The sequence below is a fragment of the Pempheris klunzingeri genome, chromosome 12 (assembly GCF_042242105.1).
Source record: "Pempheris klunzingeri isolate RE-2024b chromosome 12, fPemKlu1.hap1, whole genome shotgun sequence".
In the NCBI taxonomy this organism is placed as follows: Eukaryota; Metazoa; Chordata; class Actinopteri; order Acropomatiformes; family Pempheridae; genus Pempheris; species Pempheris klunzingeri.
In genome coordinates this window covers 20,803,286-20,828,247 of record NC_092023.1, presented here as the reverse complement: position 1 = coordinate 20,828,247, position 24,962 = coordinate 20,803,286, and the positions used below count along the sequence as shown (strand labels likewise).

Below are 24,962 nucleotides of genomic sequence, written 5' to 3'. Positions count from 1 at the left end.
CCAGTACAGGAGAAATATGGTCTCTTCTCTTAGTTCTTGTCAGTACACGAGCAGCAGCGTTCTGAACCAGATGGAGAGTCTTTAAGGACTTATTGGGGCAGCCTGATAATAAGGAGTTACAATAGTCCAACCTAGAAGTGACAAATTTATGGACAAATTTTTCTGCATCATTCATAGACAGGATGGACCTGATTTTAGCAATATTACATAGATGGAAAAAGGCAGTTCTGGAAATCTGTTTATGTGGGAGGTAACAGCACTCAGATCTAACAAGACCAGTACAGAGAGAAGTCCTCTGTCTGATGCCATAAGGAGGTCGTTTGTAACCTTCACCAGTGTCTCTGTGCTATGGTTCATCTAAAACCTGACTGAAAGTCCTCAAATAGACTATTAGAATTTAGAAAGTTACACAGCTGGTTGGCTGCTACTTTCTCCGGGATCTTGGACAGAAAGGGAAGGTTGGATAAAGGTCTATAGTTGGCTAATGCACCTAATTCCTCCCACAGTCCAAAGACATGCAGGTTAATTAGTGACTCTAAATTGCCTGTAGGTGTGAGAGTGAGAGTGAGTGTGAGTGCTTTGTCTGTCTCTGTGTGTTGGCCCTGTGGTGACCAGTCCAGGTTGACCCCCCTTCTCGCCCAGTCAGCTGGGATTGGCTCCAGCTCCCCCGCGACCCTGACGGATAAGCGGTGTAGATAATGGATGGATGGATTTGCTTAAATGCTGATGGAATCAATCATTTGCTGGCAACCTTTGTTGCATGTCATACCCCTATCCCTCTTCTACAGTTTCCTGTCTGCCTCTGCTGCTGTCATTGTTTAGGTTGGTTTGATTAAGTTTGCATTTGTATTACAATAGTGACATAGACCAGACATGTCAACCATTTACTCATTACTCTAGCATTACTCTAGTATATATTCGTTGTGTTTTGTTACTTCTAAACCATTTCTACATTAAATGTAGCTGTTTAGACTTCTCTCAGGTTACAGATGATTCAATATATTGCTATGTTATATAGCTATAGTGTAGTATAGTTATTTCTTTTCAACTTGTCAGGTTTTTTCAGATTAGTTGAGCTACACTATATAGGATATGATATTTCCATGTACCCCCTGGTCACTGCAGAAGTGCAAGGCTACTTGTACCCCTGGTTGGGAATCACTGAGTTGGGGGAGGAGGAGTAACACAATCTGGACAATAACACACATATACAGTCAATATCTTTACCAAATGCACCTTTGGCTGTATATCAGTAACATAGAAAACCATCAGAGTCTAAAAGCACAATTTTGTGTATCCACTGCTTTGGTAAGAGTAACTAGTCTTGCATGCTGTACCCCAATCAGGATTGTCAGAATTGGGATGCCAGTTGGAGAGAAGGAGCAGTAACATCAGTGACTTTCTGGAGTGTCCGCTGATTAAGCAAACTAATTAAACAACAAGGTACATGTTAATCAGGGCGATGGACACTTAACCTCCAGCCTTCTGTGCCTGTTCCCTTTCAGGCCAGTTCAATCAGATGTGTCCATCTGGAAGAGGTTTTATTCCCACTGCAGACTTGCTGTATGGAGTAACCACAGCTGACAGTTACAAAGGTAAGACGCTGATATCACGGTAAGTGCAGACTTACACTTCTTACACACTTATCAGTCAAACATTCATGTTATAATGCCTAAGTTCTGCATTCTGCTAGTAGTGAACTGCAGTTCCTTTGAGTTTTTACACCTACTTTGCACCACATCTGTGTTCCACGTGTCTTTTTGCACAGTTTCAGTTGTCCTGTTGTGCATCATAGAATCTACTTCGCTAAAAGGATTTTGCTATGTAGAACCGTAGTAGTAGCTTGGTAGTCACTTTTATCCATTGTATAAGTGCAGGACATTAAGAATTAGAGCTTTTAGATCAGTTCTGTTTATCAGCTGATATTAGGTTATGGCAGTATTATCAGTATCAGTGCATATGTCAGCCAGTAAGTAATAAGTAATATCTAGTGTTTTTCCAACAGAGAGCACTGAGTAATTGGCAAAACTGTGAAATGTCCTGCTCAGTACGTATCTCCATCACAATAGTTAAAAAAAAAGAAAAGAAAAAAAGATCAAGATTTTACTTCACTATAGTACTACTATCATCCAACATGTTATTGTTTTTTTTTTAACCTCCCAAATATCAATATCAGTATCAACCTCAAAGATCCTGTATTAATCAGGCTGTGGCCTGATTTCTGATGTGAATTTTATACACGTCAAAATTTCACCACAAAAATTCCCAAAGTTCAGCAAAGAAATAGAGTTCATGTCATATTTCCAATGCAGAGAGAATGATACAAGGATAAGATGTTCCCTTCCCTTCCCTGTGCTTGTTTGCAGATGCAGATGAATGTACACTGTTTGGTCAGGAGGTGTGTAAAGGAGGCTTCTGTTTGGATACGGTGGGCAGCTTCGAGTGTTACTGCAAGACCGGACAGGACTACGACCCTGTCAAACTGGAGTGTAGAGGTCAGTGTGATGCACAGCAGAAAGAGAGGCAGTGGCTGTATTCAGAATGGCATACTGACGGATTATTCAAACTAAGAATGACATCACATTGAGTATGGAGTGCGTTTCAGCTTTATAGTATTTGGATTTTGTGTATGCGAGAAATGCCCAGATGTATACTATAGCAGTAAGAATGTCTGAGTGTGTGCCGTGAGCTTATTGGACAGACTGAACTGCCCCAAAATGCATTGCATCTCCTCAGACCGTCACAAGCTACAAGGCAGACAGTTCTAGCACTACAGTGTTGCTGGTGAGAGGCATGGTAGGATAAGATAACTAAGAATGATGGTGAAGAGTGATGCATGAAACTAAAAGCTGTAGTGATAAACTTCGCAGGACAGAAGAAACACTTTGGGGAAGCAGAAAGAACCTTTAAGCTTCTGAAATGAAATGTATTAGAGAAATGTGCTGTTAAATCAGATGTTGCGTATGAATGTTCTGCTCTCCCTGCAGCAGACTACAGGGGCAGTTGGAATTATGTAAAGTGTGGTTGTGTGAGGTTCTTATCCAGAGTCAGTGTATTAACCACAGTAGATGGTGATCAGCACGCCCCCAGTTTAGAGAAGCAGGCAGGAGACCTGGCACAGATGCTAAGAAATATACTGCTGCCAGGGGCATCAGAAAAACGTATTTTAGCCACCTACAAAAGGACTGTGTAAAACATCAGCATCACTGTAAGTATATGCTATATTTAGAATATTTTCACGGCTTCACTGAGCCAGTTGACTCCATTCACAAGAGCAGTATTTTTACATTGCATAAAATGGGAGTGGCTATTCTGCCACTGTCTTCATCAATTAGTTTGAATGTGCTAATGTGTGACTTTGGTGTTAATGAATGGTTGGTTCAGATCTGAACCTGTTAGTTTATTGATTGAGGCAGCGGTAACAACGTAAACTCACAGTTTTTGTTAATGGAGTCTGGAGGCTTTTAAGCAGGTGAAGAGAAAATAGAAAATGGCTTCAATTACCGATCCAAAGGGTTGTCTGACAGCAATGTAAAGCAGTAAAAATGTTCTAAATATAGCTAAACACCATCATCTACTGTAGGTAGTACATTGACTATGGATAAGTACCTCATACAAGCCCCCTTCAAAAAAAATCCAGACTATTCCTTTAAGCATCACTAAAGTGGACCAGGATAAAACCAGGTCAGCACTGCGCTGATCTGTTACATTAACAACACATCAAACAGTCAGTGTAGCATATAGAGCACAGCAGCTACTGTAAAGGACTGATGTCTGAACCAGGATACATTTAAACACATTTAAAACTTGCCCTGAATTGCAGTGTTATAATTTTGCTGTAAAGCCTCAAAAACAGGATTCTGGTTGCCACCTCTGTGAATTTCCAAAATACTTTCACACTACATGGCTAAATGTCTGAAGAAGACTGTACACAATGGTTGCAAAGGTTAGAAATATTTTAAATTCAAATTATTGAAATGGAAAGACTCAAGATTTTCTCTTTCTTACAACTCTTCTGAGCACCTTTGGGACTTCTCGTGTATGCTGGCTTAAAATGTAAGTGTGGGAATAGAAGAGGGTTCATTTTCCCAAAAGACTGAACCTGGTGGCATTATTTCATAATGAGAAGTTAAAGCAAATACTGTTGTCTTTTTCACTAATCTCACTATAGTTCACTGTGTGCTGCTGCTGTTTTCAGCAATATAAAACTGTATGTATGTATGTATGTGTGTGTGTTAATGCATTGGTCCATATGTGTATGTATGCAGATGAAGTGAAGTCCTCTGACTTTTTCCATTAAATGTCTCTGTTGGCATTTCTTTCCCGTAGATATCAATGAGTGTCTGGATGAGTCGGTATGTGTTGGTGCTCAGTGTCTGAACACAGATGGCTCGTACATGTGTTTCTGTACACATCCCATGGTGTTGGACCCCAGCAATAACCGCTGTATCTTTGTTCCTGAGGTGGCTGGTAAGAAAGGCTTTTTTTTTTTTAATATCACATAGGCACAGTTTAAGCTAAAAAAATCAGCGAGAGGCTGCATTGGCAACATTTCCCTCCAAGAAAGTCTTAAATTTACAAAAAGGAAATGTAAATTCTTGTAATCACTATATTACAGTATGTATTAAGTATTGTCAAGTCTTTGCAATATTTCAGGAAAAAGTTTGACCTCAAAAAACAACTTCCTTGGAAATCACTAACACTTGAAGTACATGCAGCTTCTCATGCTTTGGCTGTGCATTTCCAGAAGAACTAACAAGTTGTCACTTTTTAGATTTCAGTAAACCATTTGTTACCTTCTGCCTAAATTCAGCCATCTCCAACCATGTTGTTCGAGCTTGTTTAAGTGATAGAAATTGTTGAAGCTGATTAACTCATACTATGACAAAAAACTGACTAGAGGCTTCAATCGATGCTCCATGGGGGACAACAGTATGAAATATGAACTATGTGAAGTCTGATGTACCTCGATTGTTAAGGTTGCTTCCGTGATCAGTCTTATCCTCTGCTGGGTGTACTAAAATGACTCCATGGCCAAATATGGTTATGCTGCTTGTACCACAATTGTGTAGTCCTGAAATCTATGCACGTTGAATGGATACCTTGACCTAAATGTGACCTGGGGAAGCTGTATACAGATTCTGAGTAAGGAAAATTCTTCCATGGTTGGCAACACTTTCTGATAAACTTACTGGAAATATAGTACATCTTTTACAGGACACAGGCCACACTCCCTCTATGTTGTAATACGAGCTTCTCTGATGTTAGCGCATGTGACTCCATGAATCGTTCAGTAAGCAAACCTGGAGCACAGGAAAAGCTGCTGCCCAGCGACAGACTAAAAATGATAAATAATGACTAAAATATTGTTGAAGTTGATAGAAAGTGATAAGAGATGATGCATAATGTTGGAAGCCACACATCAATAAATAATAAATAGAAAATTGTCAAAGACTATACTAATACTTTATTAAATGAGCTATTTCTTTAATGAAGTTTAAATATACACTGTTATAGGCTATGCATAACTCACAGTGTGGTATTATGGGGAAATACATTTCATACTTCCAAAGAGAGCCATAAAAACTCTAAACAAAGTGCAATGGAGCGCTAAATCAAAACACATAACGTGACTTATTTAAAATGAGATCAGACCGTGATGACTTAAGGGTAATATGCATGTGTAAAACACAAAGGGTGTGGACTGATGTGAGAGATGATTTATTTGATTTGAAGGGGTGAGTTTATAGAGAAGCTGTAGCTAGGAAATGAAAATATGTAGCACACTGTAAATTAAACACAGTTTAAAAATAATTGAATAAACATGTGCGATCTGAATGGTGCATCAGCGTGCATCACAGTGTCTTTGTGATGTCACAACAAGCTGTAGCTTCTGGTTACACCTCAGTCTGTAGAACATGTTATATTGTTTTGTACTCTAGGATCACAATCTTAATTCTAAAGGTAGAATTAGTAGAATTTTTCCATAAAAACAGTGAATAGCTATATACAAAAATAATCCCTCTCAATTATTAGCGAGTGGCAGTGTATGGATCTGCCCACCTTCCGAGGCCCATGGGTGGGGGGTTCTCCTGGTGTCGTTGTTGTTGTTGCGTTTACAAATCCTACTCATTCTGCCTCCGAGGACGAGGACTGATTCAGTGTCTGTTGCTAGTTATTGAAATGTTAGTAAGCTTATCACACTGTTGTACAGTAATGGTGTGTGTTGTATGTGTGTGTCTGCAGAGCAACATGAGGTGGAGCAGATAGACTACCAGGGCATCTGCTGGCAGACGGTGACAGAAACCATGACGTGCACACGGCCGCTGGGTCCCAACAGGAAGACCACATACACAGAGTGCTGCTGTCTATACGGCGAGGCGTGGGGCATGGACTGTGCCCTGTGTCCGCCCAGAAACACGGGTACACGCAGCACACCTTCCACATGTAATGTTGGGGAGAATCACATCCACCATAACCTAGATCTGTGTGTCTCACATTGTATTGTAAGAGCTGTGTTTGCCAGCACAGGAACTCACTCTAAACACAAACTAGCTGTAGAGTATTTGCGGCCTCCATTAAAAAGGGCAAACTCTAATTGTAAGCCCAGAGATGAACGTGAGGCAAACAGATGATTTGCTGTAAACATAAAACCGTCATTTCTTGTTTGTGTTTGGCTTTGAATCTACTGACTTTTCTCTCTGTGAGCTGTGGGACGGCAGATGGCATAAGTGGTAATTGCAGGTGTGTTTTTGGGCTTCATTCATCCAAACAGTGTTGCTGCTGTGTGACTTCAGTCACTCTGCACTTCTTTTTGTAGCGTCAGTTTTGGATCTTTTCTTTGTTTAGCCATAGTAACCATTTGCACGCAATTATTGCAGTTTTTGTCTGTTTATTTGCACACTGCAAAGGAAATAATGCAATGCCATTTGTTCAAACATGATACATGACAAGCTTATAATAGTAACAAAGTTTTAACATACATCGTACTAACCAACCTTATTAATTGATTACATTTTAATATTGGACATTGTCCACTGTCACCATTGCATTTACCCCTGCAGTGAAATACAATACATACCCTAGTCTGTGGAACCAATGATTAGTCAATGATTAGTCAACTGTGGGTTCTAAGACCTATTTTTCATTATTATTATTATTATTATTATTATTGGAACAGCACTGGGCAGACCTTTCTCATTAATGACCTCTGTCTTCTCTCTGTCTCTTTCTCAGAGGACTATGTGTCCATGTGTAACCTTCGGCTGGGTGACGGGCGGCGGCCATACGGTCGTGACGCCCTTGTTGCTGCCCCAGTCCATGAATACGAACTGGGCTCAGACTATTCACCATCACCTGAGCAGCAGGCTTCCCTGCCGTTTTACGACAACGAGGAGCGTGAGTATATGTATTTTGTACATTCTTCCTATTAACAGAGGAACGGCACTGAAACACAGGATGCTTTTATTCTTCAATCAGATCTTCAAACAAAGACAAAATGATGGAGGAGGAAAAAGAAAAAAGGCAAACATTGGGTCTAAGGTCTAAGGCATTGGTGACGACACCAGCACCTTTCAGAAAACTTAAGAAATTCAAAAGTAGAGGCACTCAAAAACAATTGAAAAAAGACACTGGTTGAACAAATACACTTTTCTTGCTCCAGACTGATATACAGTCAAGAGGAAGTGATGAAGTACTTCATTATTCTTAATGATAAACATGATTCTCAGTACCAGGTCACTTTATCATCCTAAATGGACACAGTTTTGATAGAATACTTGAGTAAAATGTTAACCTTCCAATGGTAAATCTGTTTTGAAGTTAATTGTCAGTTTAGGTGTTATAGGCTTTTAGATAGTTGATAGTTACTTGAACCACAGATGACAAGTTGTGCGCTCTGGGAAGAGTTTAAAGAAAAGGTAAATCTACTTTCATCGATACATATATAAACTGCAAGACAAAGTGCAGCCTCCAAAAGGACTCTAATGTTAAATCCATACCTCTCTAAAACAGTGCCAGAGAACAGAGCATGAACAGGCAGGATTATTGTGTTAGTGCATTTGTTTTAGCTCAGTGTACCTAATGAACTGTGTGTCTGTGAGTGTGTATTATAGTGTGTATTGAGTGTGTAATATACTGGGCATCTGCAGTTATGAGATCTACAAACTGCTGTAAGTGAAGCAACATGTGTGCTGCACTGCTGCTTCAGAGCTTTTTATTTTTGATCATACCAGAAATAAACAGGCTCAGACACTGAACACAGAACATTGGTTCTTATGTGACATTGCTTTGCTGCCATCTTGTGACAGTAAAACGTACAACATGTAAGAATCGGAGGCGATGATGGTCCAAGGGTCTGCTGATCCTGCAGTAGTCCTCAGCTGGTTTTTTTCCCCCACAAAAGCAGATGGCAGCAGTGGTATTCTTACTTTTTGTTTTTCTTGGGATCAAAGCCAGACGAGACATGCACCCTGTTTTGTGCTGATCCTCCTCCCAGTCTTTGTGTTGGCCTTGATGGGAAAGATGTTTTTTTTCCACTGGTCTTTCACACTTTCCATCTGCTATTGCAAAAGATAACTCAATTTACAAACCCCTCCCCAAAATAGACATCTATGGGGAGGCGGGTTTCAAAGTGTGACATTGTGGGCCCCACCGGAGGATGAAGGAATCAGATCTAGTACTTAAGTAAAGGTAGCAGTGGCACAGTATAGAAACATTTATTTATAGTTTTTTAATAAGTAGATCAAAATATACTAAGCACTCAAAGTAAAAGTAGTCATTATGCAGAGAATGATGTCTATCACATTACTGGGTAATAACTAATAGCTGAAGCTGCTAAAGGTGGAGCTACTATGAACTACCTTATATACTTTTTCTGCAGGGTAGCTTGTGTATTAAGCTAAATGGATTTTGTCTGGTATAATTATTCCCAGCTTATTTTTATGTTGGGGATAATCATGCTCCAACAGTTCCCCCAATGTGAGCATGGAAGTATCATGTCGACAAGGAGTCAGTTATTTAGCTCTGGTCTTAAACTCCTCAGTTTTATAGCCTATATTCACTTTGACAAAGAGCCACTATGAAGAGTGAGCTGAATTATGTATTTGTACTGGACCCATGGATGTGCAGACTGTCACTGGGTTACTAGCCAGGCTCTGGAGGTAAAAGGAGTACGTTTTTTTTCTATGAAGACAACTTATCATTCACGATGAATAGTGTTGGATCTGGATCTGCCTTATCTGAACAGGTCCTCTTCTACTAGAAAGCACTCTCAAATATTGCCAAATCCAAAATGCGTCATGGTAGAGTGTGGTCATGGCTGTGACTCTTCTCCAGGAGAAGTTTTTAAATCATACTGTTGACCTGTTGATTTCAGAATGATCCAACTTGTGTGTTTGTGCTGCAGATCCACGCAGGGCGTTTGAAGGTTTGCAGGCAGAGGAGTGTGGAATACTGAACGGCTGTGAGAACGGGCGCTGTGTCAGGGTTCAGGAGGGTTATACTTGTGACTGCTTTGATGGATACACCCTGGACCTGTCCCGCATGGCCTGCATCGGTAAGAGAGCAGCTACAACTAATACAAACAGAACTTGACAACATCTGTCATGTTTTGATGTCATTTCTTTTCTGCTCTGTCCACAGATGTGAACGAGTGTTCAGAACTCAACAATCGGATGTCGTTGTGTAAAAATGCAAAGTGCATTAACACAGTGGGCTCCTATCAGTGTGTGTGTCTGCCGGGCTTCACTGCCTCTGACAAACCCAACTACTGTGTGGACGCAGCAACACGCCAAACACTACCACACACACAGTGAGCATGGAGGGACACTAGGGGTTGACACGAGACACTAAAACCACACGCACAAGCTTGTATTATTATACTTGTGAGGACATCCACTGACCAAATTCAGTCACATTCACCTTAAAGCTAAACTTCCTGGTTTGGTTCAAGTGTCCAGGAGCTCTTCCAAATCCCAAAACACCTCACAGCTGATCATCAGCAGCATACTGGAAGAAAATTGGAGATTTGGGGGTCATATAGCAAAACCAGGGGGTGTACCTGTAAACTGTTCTAGATCTGTTGAGAATCTTTGCATAAAATCTTAATTGAACCTCCAGAACCTAAAGCTTAAACTTTGCTTTTGAATAATAGCCTAATTCTTATTCTAATATTACTCCATAATTTAAAAGCTAATCCAAATCCAAATCTTCTGTTTACCAGTGTCAGTATTTCACTCACTTCATGCCTACAACACTGTGGATTTTTACAGAACTTCTGTTGTATTATAGTTGTCATATTTTTTTCATTTTAGTGCTTTTCCAATATGGATGTTTTTAAATAAATATCATGACGTACACCTACTGTTAATGCCTAATTTAGTAAAAAATAAAGAGTTTAACTTTTTTTCTGGTTTCTTTGGTTAAAGGAATAGTTCAGCATTTTGGGATACACTTAGTTACCAAAAGTTAGACGTAGTATTTAATGTCTGTGCTCTTTTTACCGAGGTAGCGCATGGAAGCAATTAGCCTAGCTGAAGCATTAACCCAAAAATCTTCCATGCAAGGAAGTTGTTTTTGTTGGCTCTAGTGGGCAATCCTCATAGGAAGCCTTTTTAGAGGTGTTTTTGGTGTCCATCACTTGTGCGCCTCACAGAAACGCAAATGAGTCCAATTAATCAATCCACACTGCTGTCTGTGAGACGAGCTGTGAGTCTTACACAAAACTTAGTTAGTGTGGCATTAACGACACATCTCACTTCTCGCTCACTTCTCGCTTCCTATGTGGATTCCCAGTAAGACATTTTTACATTTATAAAACTGTCGTGAATTAAAAAATGGATAAGAAAGACTAATAATTGACCGTACTTGTAATTTTAGGTGGTTTGTCAACAGTTTTACAGATGTCTCTTCTATAATGTTGGTCAATGGAGAAAAAGCTTTTTGAGCAGCAGGGTTCTTTTTGTTGCAGTACTGAGTTTGGCCACTGACATAGATTGGCAAACAAGACTGAGTGGTGCTGCTGCATTAAATCATTTTATTACAATCATTGGAACTATTTTGAAAAAAGCTTTTCAAGGTCATTACCTTGAAAATATTTAGCCTCTTGCATAAAATGGCACCAGGTACATGTAGGGAGGGATTTAGGACAAAGCCAATAGCATAGCAATAAATCTACGGTCACATGCTGGTGTTTAGCAGCTCTTGTATTCACCGTATTCTTTCTGTGTACATTAATAAAGAAATACAGACCATGTGTTAGCATGGTTAGCATTAGTTTTGCAGGTATCTAGTACAGAACCAAAGTGTGCAGATCATACTTTTGCCCTGATGACGAAGCAACATCAAAAAGTCAGTACAGAGTGATTACAGTTCATCCTCTGGGGAACATGAATGTCTGCACCAAATTTCAAGGCAATTCACCCAACAGTTGTAGAGACATATCACTGAAGACCACATTAGCCTATTGCTAGCACTAGAGTAAAAGTCCAGAGATGACCACTAAAGTCATTAGAATTCATCTTCTGCGGAACATGAATGTCTACACCAAATGTCTGGAATAATAGTTCTGAAATATCAAAGAGAAGTAAACAGGAAGGACTACAGTATGCATCTGAGAGCTACATTCACAATATAGTTTGTTGGCGCAGTATTATCAATGAAGAGGGCATTAAAATAGAGGGAAAACCTCACCTTTGAGGAAATCTACTGTGGGACCTACAGTTTCCATATGCACACCGCTGCCTTATTTTTTGCTCTGAAAACTTCAATGGTAAAACAAACTGTGGTCTCAGCAAGGTTAATGACAGCTTCACAGGCCTTGCACCTTGTCACAGTTGCTAACATAGGATTGGACAATGGCCCCTTTAGGGAGGGGCTTAACAATAAGTGATTACTGACCAACCGACATCTGGTCCTTAAAAGTATAGAAATACAAGCACACACACATAAAAAACACACACTTACTTAATCAAAGCCCATATATTCTGCACTGTATAAGATAAACACTAAATGAAACAAACAGTAATTTACTTGAGATGAAGATTCAACTTAATCTATTATGTGGTGCCTATGTGGGGGATAGAAACACAGAATTGTATAAAATATATGTTTTGTCTGTTGCTTTTCTAAGTTTGTTTCTTATTTTGTTTTTAAGTGGAGTTTTATGTGTGTTATAAGAGGCCGTTTTGCTCATTTAACGTATCGACAAACCCTATGGACTTGTGCTGGGGGATCTAGTTGTTATTTTCTACCCAGTCAGACTGATTGTGGATATTTAATTTTGTGATGAGGCCAGCTGTCTGCTCCCTCTCTTCCTCCATCGCCATCCCCCTGTCTGCCATAAAGAAAAGCTTGTTTCTTCACCACAGCATTAATATGCACAGTGTGGGGTATTAAAGAAAGTTGCTAATGTAAAGTCTTTGGAATAATGGGATTTTGTCTTTGTTTTGTAAGAATGGTATAATTCAATCATACAGAATAGTTACTTGTTGTCTGGAACATAAGACAATGCCAAGTTCCATGTTTCTTACAAAGCCCTGAAAGACTTTTTTGTTCCTCAGTATTCCTTCCCTTCTTTGTCCCCTTCTGTATGTTAAGATAACTGAAATAATTTTTTATTTTTCATACTTCTCTAATCTGCGTTTCACTGCAAAGTCTTGCCAGGCTGCAAAGCTGCTATGGGACAGCGATGGGAGAGAAGACTTGTGTACATTTAAGCAAAAGAGTGGAGACAACAGCTGATGTATTTGTAATTTGTACATGAATAAATAGCTTTTTCTATGAATTCATATTACAGTGTACATTAAACCCCTTGGTAATAAACCACAAATTGTGATATTTACATCGGCTGACCTGTCAGTTTTTACAGTTTGAAACATGAAGCATTGGCAAATACTTTTCCTGTTGTTCACGCAGTCATACCTTCAAACAAAATGTGGTGAAGTTCATCATTACAAAGTTTTAAGACTCTGTTTTCAATCCATCCTTCATAACTTCCAGTTAGCTTCAATTAGTCTGAAGTTTGTGTCTTCACTAATACTGATTCAAACGTAAAGGGATAGTTCGGATTATTCGAAATGTGGTTATATGAGGTACTCTGTGTCTTACCTACAGTAGATGGCAGTTGGCATGCCCCCTGTTTGGAGGAGCAGGCAGGGGTCCTAGCACTGTGTCGTACACTATACTAAGAATATTTTCACGGCTTTCAGATGGCCCTTTTCAACAGGGAACTGAATCAGTTCTCGAGCTTAGTTTGCTACAAAAACAGTAATTTTACGATGCCAAAAATGGGAGTTTGCTTTGCTACCACTGCTTCAATCAATGAACCAAAAATCCAGATTCAAACCAACCAATACAATAATACGAGCATACTAACAGATGGAGGCAGCAGTAGACTCCTGGCGGCTTTGAAGTGAACAAAGAGAGAGAATGGCTTAAGCTCCCCAGTGTCTGACATCTGTCTGGCAGCAATGTAAAGCAGTGAAAATATTCTAAATATAGTGTACACTTAAACTGATTGATCTGATTTATTTAGGTGGCTATAATTTTCTGCTGACCCTGTCCATAGCAGTAGCTTACACTGCTTAGCAGGCTGGGACTCCTGCTGACCCCAAGAACCTCATACAACTTTCCTTCAAATAATCCAAACTATCCCTTTAAGTGTAAAATGAAGCGATCAGGAGAGTTTCTATGAGTCTGCAGCAGTGTAACTGAGAGATTTTGACCATTGAAAATAACATGTTACAACTGGCGGGGTCCTTCTGACAGAGAGAGACAGAGCTACAGCTGATATAACATGCTGTCAGCAGGTGTTCATATATATTAGTACTAGTGCAGTGCCTGTTAGGGGCGTGGCTGTTTGAAGTGTGTGCCCATTTGTAAGACTCAAATTGCTGCATGTAGTGATCTCGAGGATCACTCATCTGATCCACTTGCATGCCTTTGAGTCTTCAGAGTCACTTCCACTAAGTATTGAATGGATGAAAAGTTATCAAGACATGCAAAGCACAGTCACGCACTCACACAGACAAAGACTCTTTCCTTTACATAAAATGATGCTGCTATAGTGCCCCCTATTGGCCAAATGGCACCACATTTTTCATGGTCACCAAAACATCAGGTCTGCATGATCTGCATCTTACATTGCACCAAATGTGACACTGCACTCCCTTGGTTCCTCAGCTACACACCACCAAGTGTAATCGGACAAAAGGTTCTTGAGAAAACTGAAGAACACACACAGACAGGCCAATTTACTGTTAAATTGTATCAGTTATATTGATTGATATTCATGATTATGTTCATGTGAATGTGATCATACATTAAAAGAAAGTAGAGAACTGAGAAACTCAGATGCATGAAGAATTGTTTTTCAATTGAATTGTACCAGCCTGAACAAAATATCTTGTGCTGAGGCACATAAATAATAAATCAGACCACAACAATATCCACAGGAGAACATCTCCTTGGATCGTGACCTTGTTGTCCTCAGTGGTAGCTACAGCTGGTTTGTTGTTGTTTTTGCTAAAAAAAAAAAAAAAAGAAGTCTGTGTTATGTGTTATGTATGGCCTTTACAAAACCTTGAGGAAGGAGCTAGTGTTTCTGTTTTTATTGTCAGTGGCTTTTAGTTAAGCCAAAGTACAGACACACAGAGCCATCGACTGGAAGTCATGCTTTCATAGAAACTAACTGGTCCCTGCCTCCATTGTAGTATCACTCTGTCTTTATACATCCATGGTTTCACAGGAATGGATTGGAGAACTGGACTTACCAGGAGAATCTGTCTGTGTCTGCATTTGTTTCAGTGTCTGTACCATTACAATAATTACCTGGCTTCTTGTTCTTTTAAGAAAAAAAGATTGATAGACGTGAATTAATGAAAACGGCCATGAAACCTCATCTGACACTAGCACCTTAAAGCATAACTTCAGTCTTTTTAGACCTGGGCTCTATTTTTACATCATTTGAAATTACTGGTAGGTGCAAAATGTTTTGGAATTGAACCATTAGATCTTGCAGAGTGAACCAGGCATTACTGACTTCTAACTGTCATTCACAACTAATATAAGCAACGTTTCAAGTTTATGGATTAATGATCTTGTCTAAAGAGTAGACTGTTGTGTTCAGACACAACACAAAGTGAATGAATTCAAAGGGGCCCTATTGCATAAAAATGCAATGGAGTGGATATGAATAGATTTTCACTTTCACAAAAACTTGACCACAAATTTCACACTAAAGTTCCACTTTATGAACATACAGGGAGAATGGGAGGAAAAAGGAAAGAGCTGGAGTTCCTGGTTGGTTTTTGGCTGAGGGTGCTGGTGTGTGTTTGTTTTTGCAGACACATGCACTATTCACAAGGTCACATGCCAGCCTTATCATCGCTCCACTCTCTATGAACAAGCTATCAATAGCATGGAACTTTATCAATGACAAAACCGCAAAATAAATGAAAGCTGTACTCAAGATTTAAGGATGAACACATGTCCAGTTTTCCCCTTTGACAAAGAACTTGACAGTATGAGAGGGACGACTGTCTTATAGGGCATGCCTTGTCTAAGTTTATTAAGGCTGTGTGAGTAGAATGTCAACCAGCTGGCACTGCTAGGAAAGGTCAGGGCATCACTACAGTCAGTAGGATGCAGCTGCTGGGCACCATGAACATCTGTACAAATAATGATATTAAAATCTATTTGTATAGCACATTGCAAAACACAGTGTTACCAAGTGGTTTACAGAACAAGATAAAAATAGTTTACACAGTCAAGGTAAAAACACAAAGACACCTGATGAAACAGGTTGTGTAATAAGAGTGTGTAATAAAACATTAAAGTGATGAAAAGATAGAATCTAGACAAAGAATAGATTTACTGTAATAAAAAAAAGGCTTCCTGTAAAAGTAGGTTTTGGTTTTGAGGATGACCTAAAAGATGAGTTTGCTAAGCTTCCTCAGGTAGGGAGGTCCACAGCTGTGGGGAGCTGTAGGAAACACCCAGTTTCCTTTTATAGTGAGGCAGTGAACGGGTAGCCATTAGCAAGCATGGAAGCGAAATGACAGGATGACAGGATGAAAAGCATGGCTGACTCCCTGAAAATGATGAAAATGTTTTGCCATTCCACCTTGTAGGTGCTGAGACATTTTACTGGATGAGTAAAGACGTCGAGCTAATGGTGGAGCTGGATGATTAGTCAAGGTTCAGCAAAGTCAAGGAAAGTTTCTAACATATCATCAATTCTTTTTCTAGTTTATATATTTCAGTCCAGTCAAGTGGGGCCAACCAGTATTACCATCCCTAGAGCCACACCATAAAGTCCATTTAGTAGCTGTTCTGTAGCGCTCAAACATATCGCATGCTCTCCCTCAGCAAATGGAAGCTTCCCAGTCACCATGGAAGTGTAGATGTTAAATCTCCAGTTTTTTGAGCACTTTAGGGACTTATCATCTATGCATGACATAGTAGCATATTGAAAGTGTATACATTCTGATGAGAGACTGAGCAACAGCTGAATTTTTAGCAGAGGAACATGTTCATGTCTGTGGCTCAGTCTGCTCCTCCCCTCTGTCTCTATCTATAACAAGGCTACTCTGTGATATTTGCGGAGCTGTCCTGCACACCAACCTTTGTTTCCAGTAAACTCAGAATCTATTTATAGACTGTGTGAGTGAAAAAGTGAGGGAGAGCGTTTGTGAGAGACATTGGAGAGAGGTTGGAGTTAACCTGCAGCACTTAGTTTTTGTGTATCAGTGGCTTGATTTTCATGGCAGACATCAGCTGGCAGTTATGTTTGTGTGGATCACAGTAAGGTAAGTGCAACCTCTAACAAATGTGTGTCTGGGGAGGACAGAATTTGATTTTGGTTTTTAACTGCAAAACTCACTTTTGCAGGTGATAATGTTGACTTTTTAAAATTTGGGTACATTTCTAATGTGTTTCTACACTGTAGAAAGCAATCAGTAGATTTTCAGTGGTTAAAGTTTGCCTGTGTTTGATAGTTGGGGAGCATATAAAAGCCAAAAGACCTAAACCTTACCTTTCTGGTCATTGTTATCCTTAACAAACCTCAAATCAGATGGACAAACATCTAATCCCACTGGTAATTTTGAGTTTTCTGCTGCTGCAGTAGTGAAAACATATGAGGTATAATGTGTTTAATTTCCACTTTAAAATGTCTAAAAATAAATAGGTCTATGTTATATATTTTGTTGAGCTGTGTGCTTTCACTAACAAAAAGGTTTCCAACAATATTCAAACCCACAGAAATCAATCACTAGATGATAAATCAGAGAGTGAGGAGGGAAGTCAGTGAGCTAGCTAGCCACTCTAGCCACACTATATCATGACAGATACATTTCCACCGCCAATGGTGATGAAAACAACAACTATGATCCCCACTGCTTCAAAATGTCATCAAACTACATTCTTTATTTATTGTTTCTGAGAGACCCCTGGCACCAGAAATGACATATTGTACATTTAAATACTTAACTCTATTCCCAGTGCTTAATTCGCAGCTCAGTCTTCGATGGGCTATTTTGTTACAGCAGTTGTGGCCTTTTGAAGTCAGGGATATCAGTTTATTATTTCTGATCCTAAAATACAAATGAGCAGAAGTGACTCAAAATCATAATCCATATAATTCAAGGTCCCATACCAGCAGTAACATCAGTCTGTTAAAGTGAAGAGTACTAAAGTAAAGAGTCAAGCCCCTGAACACCACACAATTGTAGTGGGATGCATGATTATATAGTAGAATAAAACTCATGTCACTGGACATAGATCATAGCAAAGCTGAACAGAAATGTTAAGTTGACTGGTAGAGGCTAATCGTTGCACCAGGTTGTTCTAGTTGAGAGAAATAAATTAGTTATCAGTATTTATATTAACAGTTAAAAAATCATTGATATTAATAACTATATATTTATATTAATAATATTGAGAGAGCAGATGGTGACATGGTAGTACACACGTTGTAACCCCTGGCTGACAGAATTAGCATTGAGATCAGAGTACACGGGGGGCTGACTGTATGCCCAAGCTAAAAAGGGGCCCTTTAACGACAGTTGAATGAGTTGAATGAGCAGGTAAATGCCTGATAAACATCACTGGCAGAGACCAAAACAGAAATGGAAGAAAACGTGAATATAGGACTTAGGACTCAGGTGGACACTAAAGTACAAATGCTGTTACAGGCAGCCTTCACCAGACATATTTCACTTAGGCTGGCTGCGTAGCCACTTGTGTTTCACTCATACTTAAGATGTGGAGCTACAACTGGAAGCATAGTGTCACACCTTCTGTTCTCTTGTGACTTGCATGTACCTAAATTAATAGTGTATTGTACACTGTCAAAACACCCCTGGCTCAGCACTTCTGGTGTGGACTCTGACAGAGGGCCTCTGCTGCTATTGATGCTCCTGGAGGGCTGCTGTCACCACCCAGCTGACAGTGTCCCTCTCAACCTGCATTCTTCTAAACTTGCATACCATCATCAGTCGCAGCCCAACATGTAGCCGTGTCGACATGTAGCCAAGAAAAGTCCAACTGAGCTGAAGTGTTCTTGCTCCACATGTTTCATCAGAAAGCACTGCAAAGATGACCTGTTAAGGCCAAACTGTCCAGAAGCATGTTTGCACTTAAAACAAGCAAATTTGGTAGCCAGTCCTGTGAGTGAACTTTACTGGATAAGATGTCTTAAAATTGGTCAGGTCAGGCTGTCAGACTGTCATTAAGCACATACAATCTTGAAAATATGATTGAAAAGAATCATCTTTAGAAATGTAGTGAGCATTCTTTGGGTGTTTTATAGACATGCCCTTTGTATCTAATGAAAAGCAACTTGATGAAACTGTTTAATAAGACAAGGCAGGTGACATTTACTTCAATTAAGTCAAGGATCTTCCTAAGTAACACTAGGTAATCCATTTATACTAAAAACAACAGCTAGATTTTAAATCTACATATAAGATTATTACACGATTATTAAATCTGCAGTTGACTTGTGTATAGCAGAATGTATTTCACACCAACCAAGAGCCAGACTCAGCTCTGATAAAATTTTGATCCTAGTTTTCTTCCATTACAATAGAAAGTGATCTCTTCATGGCCAGTATGGACAAGAACTATTTCAATGAAGATATAGGTGTGGGAGTATGGATACACTTTAAGATTGTAGGATCTTTGCAAGTTTAAAATTTGAACTAAATCTGATCTTTTCCTTGCAGCTGATACATTTCATACATGTACATCTAATTTTATTGGATTGACAGGAAACATGGGTAGGCATCAGGGGTACCAGCTTAGACTGGTTAAAATCTTACCTATCTAACATAATTTTATCAGTAGTGGTCGGTGATGCCTCCTCCTCTGTGGCCCCTCTGACCTGTGGTGTTCCCCAAGGCTTCATGCTTAGCCCTCTGTTTTTCCGTATATTCATGCTGCCACTAGACTAGATTTGTACCTCACTATATTCAGAGTTACATCAAAATATCATGTCACACTCTCAGTGGATACAAAACACAGCTTCTTGGCTTTTAACAAATACTACAAGACAAGATTACTATCATATCATGGTTCACCTTCCAGCTACACTGCTGAATTGCTGCATGAGCCTCAGTACAGTTCTAAGCAGTTCTCTTCTGGTTGTCCCTTAGTTCCGGCTCAAGATTAAAGTTGACTGGGCTTTTGTCCCACAGCTCTGCGACTCTCTGTCCAAGAATCTGAGGCTGCAGAATCACTGAAATATTTCAAATCACTTCTTAAAAGTTATGTTTGTAAAAAAGCTTGATATTAACGCTGTCACTGCTCTGATCACTGTCTGATTTTATTCGCCTCAGTCCTGAAATGTTGATATCAGTTGTTAATTATTATTATTATTATTATTAGTAGTAGTAGTAGTAGTAGTAGTAGTAGTAGTAGTAGTAGTAGTAGTAAACAATAAATGAAATTGATCAACTTTAACCAATTTCCACTTCATTTGACCTTATACTAAAGGACATGCTAAATTCCAGTGTCCCCAAAGTAGCTACAGTCCCTTGTTGTAAATGTGTCTGAGACAAAAAAAATGGAGTTCAATTCTTTTTGTCCAACCAGGCAGCAGGATGTGCAGTCAGTGTTTTTGTTTAGGCAGATATTTTTAGAAGCCCAGAGAGACAAAACAATGTGTACAACGTCATTAGAGTGGAATATGGGATGGGTTGACCCTCTCACACAAGTTCAGAGCAACAATGTAGACACACACACACACTCCACCATAGTTGTGAAGTGGCTAGGTAGAATATACTATAAAAGAAATACTATCAAAATGTAATCACATGAACCCTGCCAACCACACATTTCATTGGATTTTTAAGGGGCGAAGTTATTATGAAAGTTGGTGGGATTTGAGACAGGAAGACATGCAGAAACAAACACGAACATGCGCGCAAGCATATTGTGATACATTTCCTGCTCTGCTTTTTTCCATTTTACCTTGTGTGGTCCCTATATTTAGCTCAGTCCAGGGAAACCAACCAACACAGGCAGGAAAACTAAGTTGGGAAAGAATTGAAGGAAGTCTAGTGGCCATTTAGACAAACAACTCAGACACTGGGATCAGTGTTGGCTGAATACACAGCAGTGCAGCATATGGCTAAGACAGACAAAGGGGCTTTAGAATGAAAGAGGGCCATTTGAAGAAAGAGTTAGGAGATACTTTGATCCAGCACTGACGAGTGAAGAGCTATGTTGAGTTTAGTAGCAGCCTTGTGGATCCAGTTGGATTTGGGTTTTGATGTGCATTTGAACGGACAAAAGGTGGATCTATTCATGAACATATCTAAAAGGTGGATCCATGTGGTCTGCTGGTAGATCTTGGCTGACTGTCTCAGATGAGGTAAGGATGTGGTTGGCCAAATGTCTAAAATATCTCTCTGATATCAGCTGCACCATGGATGTTAATGAGCTCTAATAGTATATTGTGTGATGGTTTGATTATAGCTGCATGTGTTTGATAGTCTCATGCTAGTTTTATATCCCATATGATATAAATACACCAATTGCAGTACAGTATGCATAGTAAATTATGTGCTAGCCAGTTACCTACCCTCCCAGATGAGGAGAAATGTGGAGTGAGGTCACTTAATAACCCCATTCTAATGGACTGTATGTTTATTGTCAAACATTTGCTACAGGCTGCTGTTTTTTACTGTTACAGCACAACCATGGTTCATTGGTTAATTTATCATCTTTTGTCTTTTATTGTCTGGTATTTAAACCGTCACGCCTTTACATTTTGGGCATGGACAGATGATGGCTTGTAGTTATTTTAAATCTGAGACACCGTATGCACACTGATAATTTTGCACACTTACTAAGGTGACAAGACTGTTTTATTGGCTCTACATGTATGTTAATTATCTCTGAAACATATTGTTTTAATTGCAAGAATGTTTCATTCTCCACAGCGGCCTTTCAGCATTCAGTAGTACAACACATCTGTGTTTTTTCTGTAACTTATTTGTGTAAAACGGGGACCAAACAAAAGTCAGGGGGGGTGCTACAGTGTATACAGTGAGCCACACATAATGACTTTGGAGTATCTTTCTATCTGTCTTTATGACAAAATATTAACTTTGTACAGGAGATACAGTATCTCATGATTTGCTGAGTACATTTCTGTTCATTCATTCAAGACAAACTTTTTAAGGTGTAATCAACATTACAGCAGGTAGAAAGGGGACCTTTGTATCACATTGGCATTTGTCACTTTTCATCCTCACCCCCCCATGTGCAGAAAACCTACTGCACAATGTGTTTTATATGCTTTTGTGTGATTTCAACTGATTGGAGCACTATCTTTGTAGCTGTGACATATGTAGTCAGGCTTTTCTTACTCTCAAAAATGTACAGTCAGTGGTAGTTTAAATTGCACCAAAATTTATAAAACAATTCCATTTATTACAATTCCATTTACTTTGGCACTAGATATAAAAAGTGTGGTACTGAAAGTAAAGTTTTGCAGTATTGCCCAATATTGATGTCATAGCAAGTAGCAAGCTTGAGGATCTCAGTGTCCTTGTATTTAGCAGCACCTTTGGAGGTAACTGCAAGTGAGTTTTTCTTTTATCTTTTTGCACAAAGTGTCATTGACTACAGAGTCATCAGTCTTTTCTGTTTGTTCGACCAAAGTAACCGTTTACTCACGATGTTAGCGGAGAGTGGAGAAAACAGTACACCGCTTTTGCCTATTTTCTCTGATGGACCAAACTCTGCTGGGTGAGAGACACCACTTGCTGTTTTTCCCTGGAATGTCAAGTCAATAGCCAGTTTGTAATACCAAACAATAGTGCAAATGCAAGCGCTTTTGTCAGTGGGCCACAGGCTCAAAAAGATTCCCACTTTAAGTTTGAGTTACCTGAACCTAAAGCTGTGGCTTTAATGCTAACACTGTATTGATCAATTGACCAGTCAACACATGGAGGTCACACTGACCTATCTATTGACAATTCCAGTAAAGTTTTTTGGACAAGACAGCAGCATCTTCAACAATTGACAACAAATGCTATGGAAGCTGAGAATGGCCGTGCTTCAATTATTCCTTTTAATGCTGTTGTCTCATGATTATGAGTTAATTTTTTGTTATCACAAGATTAAAGCTTGTTTTGTCATGACATCAGGTGAATTTATGTGGTTAAATAACCAACTCTTTACAGGATTCAGACAGGTACAACTCACAAAGACACTCTAAAACATTGCTCTGTATGCACAGCTCCAATTCACGATTAAAATCAGAAATAATCCTTACTCAGAATCAGAATCAGAATTACTTTAATAATCCCCAGGGGGAAATTGCTTTTTGTTACACACAGCTCCAAAAGAATAAGAATAAGAATACACTTCAAACACAAGTAAAATATAATTACAAATTATTACACAGAGGTAAATTACTGCACCAGGTGAGTCCAGAGTCTTATAATAATAATAATAATAATAATAATAATAATAATAATAATAATAATAATAATAATAATAATAATAATAATAATACCACTACTAATAAAAATATATAACAACATGCACAATCATAGTAAGGCGCTGTACTATATAATACCAATAATACTACTACCACTACTACTACTACCACTACCAACAATAATATATATGTACACTCAGAATGAGGAGATGTATTATATAAATTATAATAATAATGATAATAATAATAATGATGATAATAATAATAATAATAATACAATATATACAACAACATGTACACACAGAGTGAGGAGCTGAATCATATAATAATAATAATGATAATAATAATAATAGTAATAACATACAACAACATGGACACTCAGAGTGAGGAGCTGAATCATATAATAATAATAATGATAATAATAATAATAGTAATAACATACAACAACATGGACACTCAGAGTGAGGAGTTGTATAGATTAATGGCCACAGGCAGGAATGATTTCCTGTGGCGCTCTGTAGTACAATTAGTCTGGCACTGAAAGAACTCCTATATCTAACCAGCACTTCATGGAGTGGGTTGGACACATTGTCCAAAATAGCTCCCACTTTGTGAAGCATTCTCCTCTCTCACCACCGTTACTCTGCAAGTTGACTGGCATATTGTATGGAAATCAGTGGAAAACAAGAGCTGCAGAGTGTCACACTCAAACAGCCTAATGAATTCATTAACTGGGTATTGTAAATGGGCTTAAATATTGTACATCCCATAATGATATATCCTCCAAAATGTTAACAGGAAATTCTTTTGATTGAATTTTCTTTTGATTGCACTGGAAATAATGTGATTCAGTGCACTCATCCTGTCCTTCAGTGCTGAGTCTTTGTTCCATTTTTCATTGTTAATGTGAAAATTATGTGGAGTGTTCTATAAAAAAAAGTGCCCTCAGGTGAAGAGGCTTTAAATGAGCCTGTGCCTCAGTGCTCTTTGAGAGGGACGAGTGTGTTCAGATTTTAGGTTTTAGGTTTTACTTACCCAATGCAGACAAGTGTCTTGTGTATATTTTTTCTTTGTGAAACACGAAAAAGAAACAAAATGTTGGTACCTAACACTTAATACCGTGAAGCTGTGCGCTTTGGTTTCAAGAACATGGCCTCACCCTGCAGAATGTCAAGTGTCTCTGTAAAGGGCATCAGAACGGTACAGTGCACACAGCACTGTCAGTAATGTGCATGTGAATTTGTATGTCAGAACCATTCAAGTCTGACTACTAGAATGTTTAAGGAAATAGTTTAAGTTGAAGTTTCATGTTTTTGTTCCTGTTCTACTCAACAGAAGGATTTACTGCTGTGAGTTTGTTCCAAATGTCCTTTGCCATAGACCTGGCTTTTATTTATGGCTTTGCATGGATGTATGTGGAAGGATTAAATAGGTCTGACTTTTTAGGTGTCACTGTGACCTTCTGATGACACATCGGATTTACCTCGCTGTCTCTAGGTTGACACAACTGATGTCACTTCCTCCAAATACACAATCCTGACTCTTGTGTCACACACACAGTCAATAAATGACTTCACTAGTTTGACAGCATGGCTCGTCAGAGAATTTAGTTCACACACGCACAACTGCAGATGTACACATAAAAAGGAAGCATGGACAACATTGTGTGCGAACAAATCCCCAAAACTGCTCGATTAGAGTAGTGGTAGAACAGTAAATAAAAAGCTCTGATAAGCTTCCTGTACCCTAACTGCAGAGAGAGAAAGTCAGCAACTATCTGGTGAATGTAGCGGAGCATTTAGCAGCTAAAGAGACAGATATTTAAGTATTTGTGGAGACCAAAATAGAGCAAAAGGGAGAGTAAATATTGGACTGGAAAAACTTTCACTATTATCTTTTGCTTTTTTTCATCCATGCCACTGGTACTCCAAATAAATTCCTGGTTCCACACTCACTTTGACAATTTGTGGTTGGGACACAAATTGTCAAAGTGACATTTAACACAAGA

General features: G+C 39.0%; 1 protein-coding gene across 5 annotated transcripts in view; it reads left to right on the top strand.

The window, feature by feature from the left end:
• Window positions 1–10,166, top strand: part of ltbp1 (latent transforming growth factor beta binding protein 1) — a 135,177-nt gene extending 125,011 nt beyond the window's left edge. For all 5 annotated transcript variants that reach the window (XM_070840551.1, XM_070840550.1, XM_070840548.1 and 2 more), the window contains 7 exons: window positions 1,506–1,595; window positions 2,367–2,495; window positions 4,330–4,470; window positions 6,247–6,423; window positions 7,237–7,398; window positions 9,407–9,556; window positions 9,643–10,166. In XM_070840551.1, the coding sequence (XP_070696652.1) occupies window positions 1,506–1,595; window positions 2,367–2,495; window positions 4,330–4,470; window positions 6,247–6,423; window positions 7,237–7,398; window positions 9,407–9,556; window positions 9,643–9,815 (1,022 nt within the window). In that variant the 3' untranslated portion in view covers window positions 9,816–10,166. The remainder of the gene's footprint in view (window positions 1–1,505; window positions 1,596–2,366; window positions 2,496–4,329; window positions 4,471–6,246; window positions 6,424–7,236; window positions 7,399–9,406; window positions 9,557–9,642) is intronic.
• The last annotated feature ends 14,796 nt before the right edge of the window (window positions 10,167–24,962 follow it).